Genomic DNA, 12,876 nt, shown 5'->3' with positions numbered 1-12,876 from the left:
CTACCTTCCCTCTACATTTAGACCTGATGCAGGGTCTCAACCTGAATTCTTGGCAATTTGCACCCCCCAACCCAAGATGCTATTGAGTACACTGAGTTGCTTCCAAAATCTAACTCTTGGCACCACAAGCCATCTTGCTCAGTACAATCAAAAGTATAAAAAATAAATACTGGATTTAGTTGTGTTCCATCTGTAGGGGGGGTGGAGAGACCATAAGGGTTTGATGACCCTTCATCAGAAGTTGAGTTTGAGAAGCTTAGGGGTGGGGGATGTTTGAAAAGGTATGCCTCCAATAAGATTATACCAAGGCAATAAGCTGTAAGCAATGAGTGAATGGGTCTAGTTTGATGAGAATATCGACAAAAGAATTAGTTGTGCACAGTAAGACAGGCCCAGCAGGTCAGGCTGGGCAAGCACTCTACTCCCAGGATGAACTAATTACGGATGATAACTGGTACAGCTTGAGAAAAAAGCGAATTGCCTGAAGTTGATGATTTCAATATTGAGTCCAGAGGGCAACAATGTGCTTGGATAGAAAATGAGCTACTGTTCCTCAAAGCTTGCCTTGAGCTTCACTGTGATGGAACAGAAGGCTACAGACTGGTAGGTTAAGGTGGTGCTGAATTAGTGGTAGCCAATGGGCAGCTTGAGGTTGCCCTTGTAGGCTGAATAAACGTGTTGCACAAAATTATTAACTGGTCTGCGTTAGGTTTCTCCAATGTAGAGGGTGTCATATTGTGAACACTGAATGTAATACACTAGATTAAAGGATAACTAAATTGCTGTTTCACTTGGAGAGAGTGGGTTCCTGGATGGTGGGAAAGGAAGATATGAAAGGACATTGGTTGCAAGGGTAATTTCTGTAAGAAAGGGTATTTAGGGGGATTGAGAGTGGAACAGACAGTCACAACAAGAGCAGTTCTTGTGACGTGCTTAAAAAGCAGTCTGGTTGCGCAGTCTCTTTTGAGATGGCAGGAATTGTGAAGGTTGGTGGGGTGGAGGATGAGGTCTCCATGTCCTGTCCTGAAGGAGAGCATTTCCCGCCCCTGTCGATCACTCCTCGAGCAGAAGAACGGGAAATGAATGAGATGCAGGCAAGGATTTTCTTAACTACCGTAAAGGGAAGCTGTTTAGAAATATATTTTGGGTGCAACTTTATGGAAAGTTTCTGGTACAAATGAGATGGCAAATTGGTTTTATTATTGGCTCATGTACTGAGAAACAGTGGAAAAACTTTGTTTTGCTTGCCATCCATAGGGAAACATAGTTTGGAGCCATGAGAGTATCCATAGCTACACCCTTGATCTGGATAAAATGAGTGGAGTTGAAATTGTTGACTATGAGTTATGGTTCATCCAGAAATAAGTCTTGGTGGAGGGGAGCTAGTTGTGCCTTTGAAGGAAGAGGGGGAGTTCCCTGATTAATCCTGCTGTGACATGGAAAGACTAAGCGTAGGGCCAGTGGCTTGGAAACAGTCAAAGTGACAGCATTAGAGCTGGCTTATGATGGCAGTCAGCTAGACATGTCTGTCTAGTTTATGATGACCTGTGTTGCTTTGATTTGTTACTTGACTAGGCTGGACTTGGAGCATTCTAGATATTTAACCATTAATGGTGACAAAAATTTCATGCAAGTGCTTCAGGACTCTGAAAGAGTACATTACATAATGATTTAAAAAGACGTCGTAAATCAATGAAAGGCATCATTCATGATACTATTGGTGACTTGAATCTAGTGCTCTTCAGTGGGTACCTGAAGAAACATGATTGAAATAAGTAGGTTGTTGGCAGGAAAATGGCTAAAGCCATTAGCCAACTGGTGTAAACTGACACTCTGTGAACCAGTTTGTAGGGAGAAGGCAAAATTGGGATGTTAAAGACAAAACATGCAGCATCCAAGATCACAAGCACAAGTTTCATTACTCAAGCCACGTTCTCTATCCCAGCTCCATGATAGGTTATGCATGTAAAATTGCATTTCAGTTAATTTGTAGTTGTTACTATGTTACTGAACTAATTTGAAAAATAATAACTCAAAGATGAGTCAAATATCATTTAAGTGAAACGTGTTGCTGGGAAATGTTATTTATGATGGGTTAGATGGTGCTTGTTCTGGCCTAATGAATATACTTGACCCTGTACTTTGCTTTCAGTTGCTCCTTGTGACCCTGCTTGTCCAAAACCCGATACTGTAGCGGTGTGCTACACGCAGCGCTAAAATAACGACACGGAGTCGGTAAACTGCAGTCAAAGATAAAGTTTATTCCAGCTTCACAGTCTTGCTTTAAACTCTCCCTCCCCCGCCGGATGCCTCGAGAGGCACGTACTGACACCGCCTCAGGCTTTCTCCCTTTGTTCCGGACCTAGCCTTTGTGCCTGAATGCTGGCTAATTGTCAGCTGGTTCGAGTGTGCTAGTAATTGGGTCGCCACATAACCCCCCCCCCCCAGAACCGGCGATACACCCCCCAATGTCCACAGTCTGGGCCAGACCCTGTTTGAGAGGTTGGCCTCTGCGCTGCGGTGCCGGAAACTCGACCGGTTGCGCCAAGTCCACATGGGCCGGTTTGAGTCGGTCCACCGTGAAAACCTCCTCTCTCCCCCCAACGTCCAGCACGAACGTGGACCCGTCGTTTCTGATCACCGTAAACGGCCCCTCGTAGGGCCGTTGCAGCGGTGGCCAATGCCCGCCCCGTCGTACAAACACAAACTTACAGTTCTGCAGGTCTTTGGGTACGCAGGTCGGGTGCTGCCCATGCTGCAAAGTGGGTATGGGGGCCAGGGCACCGAGCCTCTCGCGTAGTCTGCCCAGGACTGCTGGGGGTTCTTCCTCTCGCCCCCTTGGGGCTGGTATGAACTCCCCGGGAACGACCAGGGGTGCGCCGTACACCAACTCGGCCGACGAAGCGTGCAGATCATCCTTGGGCGCCGTGCGGATGCCGAGTAGGACCCAGGGAAGCTCGTCCGCCCAGTTAGCTCCTCGCAGGCGGGCCATGAGAGCCGACTTCAGGTGACGGTGGAAACGCTCCACCAGTCCGTTCGACTGTGGGTGGTAGGCAGTGGTGTGGTGCAGCTGAGTCCCCAACAGGCTGGCCATCGCTGACCACAGGCTGGAGGTGAACTGGGCGCCTCTGTCGGAGGTAATGTGGGCCGGTACACCAAAGCGGGACACCCAGGTGGCGATCAGTGCCCGGGTGCAAGATTCAGAGGTGGTGTCGGTGAGCGGGACCGCCTCTGGCCATCTTGTGAACCGGTCCACGATAGGAGGTGCCGTGCTCCACGCAACACTGGCAGGGGGCCCACGAAATCCACATGAATGTGGTCGAAACGCCGGTGGGTGGGGTGGAACTGCTGCGGCGGGGCCTTGGTGTGTCGCCTCACCTTGGCCGTCTGGCAGTGCATGCACGTTCTGGCCCATTCACGGACCTGCTTGCGGAGTCCGTGCCAAACAAACCTGCTGGAGACCATCTGGACGGTAGTGCGGATGGAGGGGTGATGAGAGCCGTTTTGGGGACGTCGTCTGGATGCATCGGGATTTGATGGTATCCGCGGATGAGGTCTACCTTGGAGAAGATCCGTGCGCCATGCAGGTTTGCTGCAAAGTCCAGAATGTGCGGCACAGGGTAGCGGTCCGGTGTTGTAGCCTCGTTCAGCCTGCGGTAGTCGCCGCACGGTCTCCAGCCCCCTGTCGCTTTGGGCACCATGTGCAGGGGGGAGGCCCATGGGCTGTCGGACCGCCGGATGATCCCCAATTCCTCCATCCTCTTGAACTTCTCCTTCGCCAGTCGGAGCTTGTCTGTGGGAAGCCGCCAAGCACGGGCGTGGAGGGGTGGTCCCTGGGTCAGGATGTGGTGCTGTATGCCATGTCGGGGCATGGCTGCCGCGAACTGCAGTGCCAGAACCGATGGGAAATCCGCCAGGACCCTGGTGAAGTCGTTGTTGGACAGTGTGATGGAGCCGAGGTGAGGGGCTGGCAACTGGGCTGCACCCAGGGAGAACGTCTGAAAGGTCTCGGCGTGAACCAGTCTCTTCCTGGGCAGGTCGACCAGTAGGCTGTGAGCCCGCAAGAAATCTGCACCCAGAAGCGGTTGGGCTACGGCGGCCAGTGTGAAGTCCCATGTGAACTGGCTGGAGCCGAACAGTAGCTGTACCGGACAGGTGCCATAAGTCCTTATTGTGCTGCCGTTCGCGGCCCGCAGGGGGGGACCCGACGCCCTGTTGCGGGTGTCGTAACTCGTCGGAGGTAAGACGCTGATCTCAGCACCGGTGTCAACCAAAAACTGGCGTCCCGACCTGCTGTCCCACGCATATAGGAGGCTATCCCGATGGCCAGCCGCCGTAGCCATCAGCGACGGCTGGCCCTGGCGTTTCCTGGGAACTGGCAGGGCGGGTGACAACGGCGGGCTTCTGCGCCCCACCACTAGTGGTAGAAACACTATTGCCCGTTGGGCTCCACACCCTGGCCTCTGGGTTTAGCGGGCTCTGCGGCCGGGCCTGGACTGGTTTGCTGCTGGGAGCGTGGCTGGGTGATCAGTGAGATGGACGCCCCACTCCCCTTCTTGGCGTTCCACAGCAAGTCCGCCCGGGCTGCCACCTTCCGGGGGTCGCTGAAATCCGCGTCGGACAGCAGCAGGCGTATGTCCTCGGGCAGCTGCTCCAGGAATGCCTGCTCAAACATGAGGCAGGGTGTGTGTCCGTTGGCCAGAGACAACATCTCATTCATTAAAGCTGATGGAGGCCTGTCTCCCAAGCCATCCAGGTGCAGTAAACGGGCAGCTCGCTGGCGGCGGGAGAGCCCGAAAGTCCTTATGAGCAGGGCTTTGAATTCCGTGTACTTGCCGTCCGCCGGGGGAGACTGTACGAACTCCGCGACCTGGGCCGCTGTGTCCTGGTCGAGGGAGCTCACCACGTAGTAGTAACGGGTGTCCTCTGAGGTTATCTGCCGAACGTGGAATTGGGCTTCTGCTTGCTGAAACCATAGGTGAGGTTGTAGCGTCCAGAAGCTTGGCAGTTTCAAGGAAACCGCATGAACAGATGCGGTGTCGTTCATCTCCGGTCCAAAAACGTTTGGATCGTCGGGGTCACCAATTGTAGCGGTGTGCTACACGCAGCACTAAAATAACGACACGGAGTCGGTAAACTGCAGTCAAAGATAAAGTTTATTCCAACTTCACAGTCTTGCTTTAAACTCTCCCTCCCCTGCCGGATGCCTCGAGAGGCACGTACTGACACCGCCTCAGGCTTTCTCCCTTTGTTCCGGACCTAGCCTTTGTGCCTGCACGCTGGCTAATTGTCAGCCGGTTCGAGTGTGCTAGTAATTGGGTCGCCACAATACCACGCTGTCACTTTGCAAATATGCCTCAAGTGCCTTCAATAAAAAGACTTCAATTATTCTGGTGACCACGAACATTTAAAACCAGTCAGATACTTTTTAGAGATTTAAAGTCATAAGAATAGTTGTGCATACAGTATGTACATTTATACAATACTCCAGGCACTTTGAGATTAGCAACCCTATTTAAAAAGATGGGATTGAATTACATACTACAACTGCCTCTAATTAAATAAACTAGATGAAGACTTGGATGTAAAGTTGATCCTACTCCCATAGCTTGGCACCTCAATACCCTGCTCTTCCTGCATTGCATTGGATGGTGGTCTCTACACATCTGGCAAAAGGTCCTCTTGGTTTGAAATATTTTTAGATTTTATTTAACGATACAGCATGGAACAGTCACTTACGGCCCAATGAGCAGCACTGCCCAGCAACTTGCCTAATTAACACTAGCCTAATCACAATGACCAATTAACCTACTAACCAGTTGTCTTTGGAATGTGGGAAGAACCCCATGTGGTCACAAGGAGAATGTACGGACACCTTACAGACGGTGTTGGAATTGAACTCCAAACTATGGAACCTCCCAGGCTGTAGTAGTAGTGTGCTACCGTGGCTGGTTTGAAGTACGGTATTACATTTTGGTTTTGAATTGGCATCCTGGAGGGGAAAAAAAATTACCAAAACTGTTTGTTTAGGATAAAATTAAATGAGTTTCTGAAGGAAGATTGGTTCAAATTTTTTAATAAATGCCCTATTTCGTAGGGTGGATGCGATGCGTTCTTTGTACCTAGACTGAATTGCAAAAGTTGTATTTGAAATGCACCTGGTGATAGTTGTGAATGCTGGGCATTACTTCAGAGTATGAAATGTGCAGTGGATTCTGGAGAGACAAAGTCATTGGAAGTTCTACACATTTATTCAAAGTGAATATTGAATGCTATGGAATTTGACAAATTACATTAAAAACAGACTTTAGTTTGGCTTTGCTAGCAGCCAAATGAGTGCAAGTCTTATCTTTGATATATAGCCCAAATGTAATACAAGTACTGTATTACATTTTGGTAGTTCTATATTGGTACTATATTGATCATCTTTTTGATAAGTGATTAGCCATGGTCTATCTACATTTTGTGAGGCTGTATTGAAAATTGGGCTTTGTTCTTTCACAACTATATCAGATGCTCTGTCTTCCAGCTGTCTATAGGAGGGACAAAATTTTCTGCCATTTAAATACGACACTATCTGAAAATATAGAATTCTAAACAGCTGCTGCTGTACAATAATTGCTTTGCCCTACAATGTTAGTAGTTAAGTGCATGTTTTTATTTGACAACCGTATTGGCCTGTGGTGGTTTAACTATTATACTTTGCCTATGATTCCTGATTTTTGCACTTAAATGAATAATCTCAAATAAAATATTTGAAGTATAGTCAGTCAAATACTCTGGTGCATATTTTTCAAACTAGTTGATCTACAGTGTTTATTCGGTATTGAGAATCAGATATTCGGCAATTTAATTTTTTATATATTTGATATACAGCAGAGTAACAGGCCCTTCTGGCCCAACCATCCCGTGCCATCCAATTACACCCATGTGACTGATTAACCTACTAACCTATATGTCTTTGGAATGTCGGAGGAAACCCATGTGGTCACAGGGAGAATGTACAGACTATTTACAGACCTGCGGTGTTTATAGAACCCAGGTCGCTAGTGCTGTGTTGGTGTTATGCTAACTGCTATGCTACCGTGCTGTCCCCCATGTTCATGTTCAACCAAAATTTTTAAAGAAGTAGATAGCTTAACAATTTGACAATGTTATTGGCAAATGCAGCCCTAAGCTGTTCTTTTGAAGTTTTACAGACATCTGGGCAGCAATGGCACAGCTGCCTCAAAGTGCCATGAATCCAGGTTCAATCCTGAACTCTAGAACCGTATCGCACATTTTCCCCTGTGACTGTGGATCCCTTTCCATCCTTCCATGTCACAGGTTGTGTGGGCTGTCAAGTTTAATGGCCTCTAAGTTAACCTTAGTATGGAGATGAGGAAAGAATAAAAATGCAGTTGTATAAATGGGTGCTTCATGTCTGGCTCAGACTGCAAGTAATAGGCCTAGCTGTAATTTGGCCTAGCTTCTATACTGCAATAGCCACCTATCAAAACTATCCATCTAAATCCATTCCAGAAGTAGACCACATTCATGAAGCAGTCATCACTTGAACCTTAAGACTGGGATAGTTTGTCTTTTACATCACATTCTTCAAACTCAAATGATAATTTTAGGTTCTCTTAGGCTACTGTTACTGACATATGACCTTCCACAATTGCCTAGTGTTTAGAACTGCATGATCTGGCCAAGAACCCATTGTCCCTTCTTCCACTATTGCAGTGAAATTGCAAATAAATTCAGTCGCCAAATGAAACAAAGTAAGGCCGAATGATTTACTTTTTAGTTTGGAATCTGGAAACCATTTTGAAGGACATGCCTGCCAAAACAGAATGATGACATAGTTGCAATTTACAAATCTGGTTCTTCTGCTAAGTTATTGGCCCTTCTAGTAGAATGGGCTTCTTGAAATTGTACAGTTTTAGCTACTCAATGTAACTGATTTGATTCAGAGCTCTGAATATGTTAAAATTTTTGTGTTAATTTGTTTGGAATGGGGGTCTGGTTTATTATATCTGGATGTTAAAATTAACTTGACTCTGGGCCTTTCCATACAAAATGTTTGCATTTCTGCCTGAAGGTTACACCTACATTCCAAGCAAGCTGGTCAACATTCATCAGCTGTAAGAGGTGCATACTCCAAGGGGGATTATTTTGCACCTGACTTTCTATCCACACTTACTGCCATTGGACTTTAGCTATTTATTTGTAGCTCTTTCCTCCTTGCTTTGCTCTGCCCCACATATGAAAACCAAGGAGCAGTTTTTTGTGTAATTCATGGGTTATGGAAGGCAAATAGTATATAAGACTTGGCACATGCAGATTATTGCACTTTGCATTTATTATACTGTGACTCATCACACTGAGCTTTTACCACTTAAATTTTCTTCAACAGCCTCCAGAAATAGATGTGTTGGTTGGAAAGGATCGTCAAAGTTTCTTTACCAATGGCTTGGTCCTGGGTGGAAGGAAATGTTCCGTTATCAGAGATAGCCTGTTTGTTGACGGTGACTGGACAATGGACATCAGGACAAAGAGCCAAGCTGGAGAACCAACGTACAATGTTTCTGTAGGCAGAGCTGGCAAAAGTAAGTAGTGCAGATCAAATATGTTGGTTACCCAGCTGATCTTAATATGAATCTCAAGTGTGTAGATCACATTTTTAAATTTTTTTGGTAGTGTGGAATTTCATTATTTCACTGTGCTCTTTTACAAAAATGTGAAAGTATTGGGGGAAATGAGCTGGTATGTTTTCCCATTCTACTGTTAGTGCAAGTAATTTCACCAAGTTGATCTTCTAAAAGTGTCTACCTTTGATTCTTTATATTGAAATAGGAAAGTTCCAGGCAGATTTGTTTCCTGTACAGAAGTTAGTTTTGACTGAGCTATTTTGCACTTTAGATACTTGTGTCCAAAAGCATTCTTCTGTTATAATTAAAACAACCAACCTATAGCCTGGATGTTAGTAGGTTTTCCATCTGAACCTTAGTCTGTTAGCATCTAATTTGCAGCGCAGTGAGTATTTTGTATGCATAGCCAAACATGGAAGTCGGTGACCTTCCTGACATTTGTGGGCAGGAATTGGATACCAGGCTTTGCCATTGGATTAACTATAGTACTGTGATACAGGACCAAGGTCTACTGGCCTGCCACTAACTGCGTTTTATGAGAAGGGGTAGGTAAACATCTGTAAGGTTCTCTGATCTGTGTTACTCTGGAAATATTCTCAGCATGCATTTTCAGACCAGCTTGTTCTCTTATTCCTGGTCAGTAGTCATACTATGATGGTAGTGGAAGGGGTGGGTGATTCGGAAAGTTGACATTAATGAAGCATTCGCCAGTGGTTTGGGTGCTGTTAAACACTTTACAGATGAGTCCATTTATACTAATATAGAAAAATCACACTCCTGATTTTGTATTTTGCAAATGCTGAAGATACTTCAGGGTTGTCATTGACCTACTAATGGAGTTATTTAATCTTTCACTTCATGTTTATCTGGGGATACTTGATGTCTAGGAGCTACACTTGTGCGACTGGTTTAATTGAACTTTAATTATTGATTTCAGATGCTGGTGATGTTCTTAATACGTAATGTGTGCAGTTTTGGTCTCCAAATTTGAGGAAGGACATTCTTGCTATTGAGGGAGTTCAGCATAAGTTCACAAGGTTAATGCCAGAATGGCGGGGCTGTCATATGTTGAAAGGTTGGAGCGACTGGGCTTGTATACACTGGAATTTAGAAGGATGAGAGGGGGATCTGATTGAAACATATAAGATTATTAAGGGATTGGACATGCTGGAGGCAGGAAGCATGTTCCCACTGATGGGTGAGTCCAGAACTAGAGGCCACAGTTTAAGAATAAGGGGTAGGCCATTTAGAATAGAGATGCAGAAAAACTTTTTCACCCAGAGAGTGGTGGATATGTGGAATGCTCTGCCCCAGAAGGCAGTGGAGGCCAAGTCTCTGGATGTTTTCAAGAGAGAGTTAGATAGAGCTCTTGTAGATAGCGTGGTCAAGGGATATGGGGAGAGGGCAGGAACGGGGTACTGATCGTGTATGATCAGCCATGATCACAGTGAATGGCAGTGCTGGCTAGAAGGGCTGAGTGGCCTACTCCTGCACCTACTGGCTATTGTAATGCCGCATTGAGAATATTAGTCCCTTGGTTTGCTGATTGTTGCTATTCATCAATTCAAGATTAGTTGATCAAATTTTGCATCTCAATTTGTTAAGGGATTGTGTTATGGGAATCAGCCCCATTTTTGATCTAGTTGGAGGTAGGTAAATTGGTTGAGGAAGTCTTTGGATACAATGAGGACATAAGCTTAGTGAGAATTTGTGTAATGTCATAATGCTGAACATGTCCCTACCTTAGAAATTACTAGGCTTGCCCATAGTGCTCTACTTTTTTACTTTTCTCACTACTTTCTACATTTAAAAAAAAAACTTACCCCTGACATCTCCTCTGTACCTACTCACCAGCACCTTAAACCTGTGTCCTCTTGTGGCAACCATTTTGGCCCTGGGGAAAAAGCCTCTGACTATCCACATGATCAATGCCTCTCATCATCTTATACACCTCTATCAGGTCACCTCTCTTCCTCCATTGCTCCAAGGAGAAAAGGCCGAGTTCAGTCAACCTGTTTTCATAAGGCATGCTCCCCAATCCAGGCAACGTCCTTGTAAATCTCTGCACCATTTCTATGGTTTCCACATCCTTGCTGTAATGAGGTGACCAGAAATGAGTACAGTACTCCAAGTCAGGTATGACCAGGGTCCTATATAGCTGCAACATTACCTCTCGGCTCTTAAACTCAATCCCACAATTGAAGTCCAGTGCACTGTATGCCTTCTTAACCACAGAGTCAACGTGCGTAGCTGCTTTGAGCATCCTATGGACTCCGTAGCTGCTTTGAGCATCCTATGGACTCGGACCCCAAGATCCCTCTGATCCTCCACAATGCCAGGAGTCTTATCATTAATACTATATTCTGTCATTATATTTGACCTACCAAAATGAACCACCTCCCACTTATCTGGGGTTGAACTCCATCTGCCACTTCTCAACCCAGTTTTACATCCTATCAATGTCCTGCTGTAACCTCTGACAGCCCTCCACACTATCCACAACATCCACAACCTTTGTGTCATCAGCAAACTTACTAACCCATCCCTCCACTTCTTCATCCAGGTCACATAAAAATCACAAAGAGTAGGGTCCCAGAACAGATCCCGGAGGCACACCACTGGTCACCGACATCCATGCAGAATATGATCCATCTACAACCACTTTTTGTCTTATGTGAGCAAGCTAATTCAGGATCCACAAAGCAATTCCTCTTGGATCCCATGCCTTACTTTCTGAATAAGCCTTGCATGGGATACCTTATCAAATGCCTTGCTGAAATCCATATGCACAACATCTACTGCTCTTCCTTCATCAATGTGTTTAGTCGCATCCTCAAACAATTCAATCAAGCTTGTGAGGCATGACCGGCTCTTGACAAATCCATGCTGACTATTCCTAATTATACCTCTCCAGAAGTTCATATATCCTGCCTGTCAGGATCTTCTCCATCAACTTACCAACCACCAAAGTAAGACTCACTGGTCTATAATTTCCTGAGCTATCTCTGCTCCCTTTCTTGAATAAAGGAACAACATCCGCAACCCTTCAATCCTCCGAAACCTCTCCCGTCCCCATTGATGATACAAAGATCATTGCCAGAGGCTCAGCAATCTCCTCCCTTGCCTCCCACAGTAGCCTGGGGTACATCTCATCTGGTCCTGGTGACTTATTGCCATTCATAATTAAAGAAGATTATGATGGTAATTCTAAATGTCAGTTAAGCTTGAAGCATTTAAAAATGTGAAGTGTATCAGAAGCATATATTCTACATGGTAAAATGTGATGTGCATAATCTTACTAAATAGAATTGATTCAAGTCAGGAGAAAGGCTGGTGACACAACGATGGAGGATCTCAGCAGGTCAGGCAGCATCTATAGACAGGAATAAATGGTCAACACTTTGGGAGAAAGACTGGTATAACTTTGGTCTGAGTTTTGACCACATTTTAACTGTACCCAGAAATCCTACAAAATGCTCTTTATTAGCAGCTCAGTAAGGCCATTTAGATAAGTCTCAAAACACTTATCTGCCTCAAGGTTTTGACCTTCAGCCTGAACAATATTATTTTACCTTCCTTACTGTAAATTAATACCTTGGGAACGTAACTTCAACAGATCAGAACAAATACTTATGTATTTCTAAGGGGATAGTTCATAATGCTGCAGATTAAATGTATCACAGGGTATGCAGTTCCTGTCCATGTCATTCTTATTTGGGATAAAATGTGTGCTGCTTTGATCAAAATATATATTGTCAGTCAATTCAGTGTGAAAGCAGTCCTTTTCCCGCAATTTCTATGCTGGGCAAATACCTATCTATACAAATCCTACTTCCCTGCATTCAACCCAGAGTACTTGTCCGTATTGAGATGAATACTTCCCATTAATGGATATTGCCTACAATATCTCCAGGGCAGTGTTCAGTGATGAATTTCTTTATCCCTAGTCTTCTATACAACTTCAGAAGTTTTTCATTATCTACTCAATCCTTGCCCTTCTTTACATGCATCAATCATTGCTCTTGCTTCATTCTTTAATTCCCTTACCTCTGTTACCAGGGCAATCTTTCTAAAGACCTACTGCCATTGATAATAATTGATGAGGAGTTCTAGGCTTTAGATCCAATTAAGGTGAGCTTGCAGGGTTGAAGTTCCTGTCTACTTGGTGCCTTTGTCTTTACTGTAAAATTTTAAGTTTGGAAGGTGTCAGTGCAATCTAATCAAGAATGCAGTATATCTAGTA

The 12,876-nt window shown here is 45.3% G+C and overlaps 1 protein-coding gene across 1 annotated transcript in view; it reads left to right on the top strand.

The window, feature by feature from the left end:
• Positions 1-12,876, top strand: part of pfn2a (profilin 2a) — a 43,590-nt gene that overhangs the window by 17,930 nt on the left and 12,784 nt on the right. Inside the window, exon 2 of the mRNA XM_073041584.1 lies at positions 8,399-8,591. Coding sequence (XP_072897685.1) covers positions 8,399-8,591 — 193 coding nt within the window. The remainder of the gene's footprint in view (positions 1-8,398; positions 8,592-12,876) is intronic.

The sequence above is a fragment of the Hemitrygon akajei genome, chromosome 3 (genome assembly GCF_048418815.1).
Source record: "Hemitrygon akajei chromosome 3, sHemAka1.3, whole genome shotgun sequence".
Lineage (NCBI taxonomy): Eukaryota > Metazoa > Chordata > Chondrichthyes > Myliobatiformes > Dasyatidae > Hemitrygon > Hemitrygon akajei.
The sequence above is the reverse complement of the archived record's forward strand: the minus strand, read 5'-3'. Positions and strand labels throughout refer to the sequence as shown.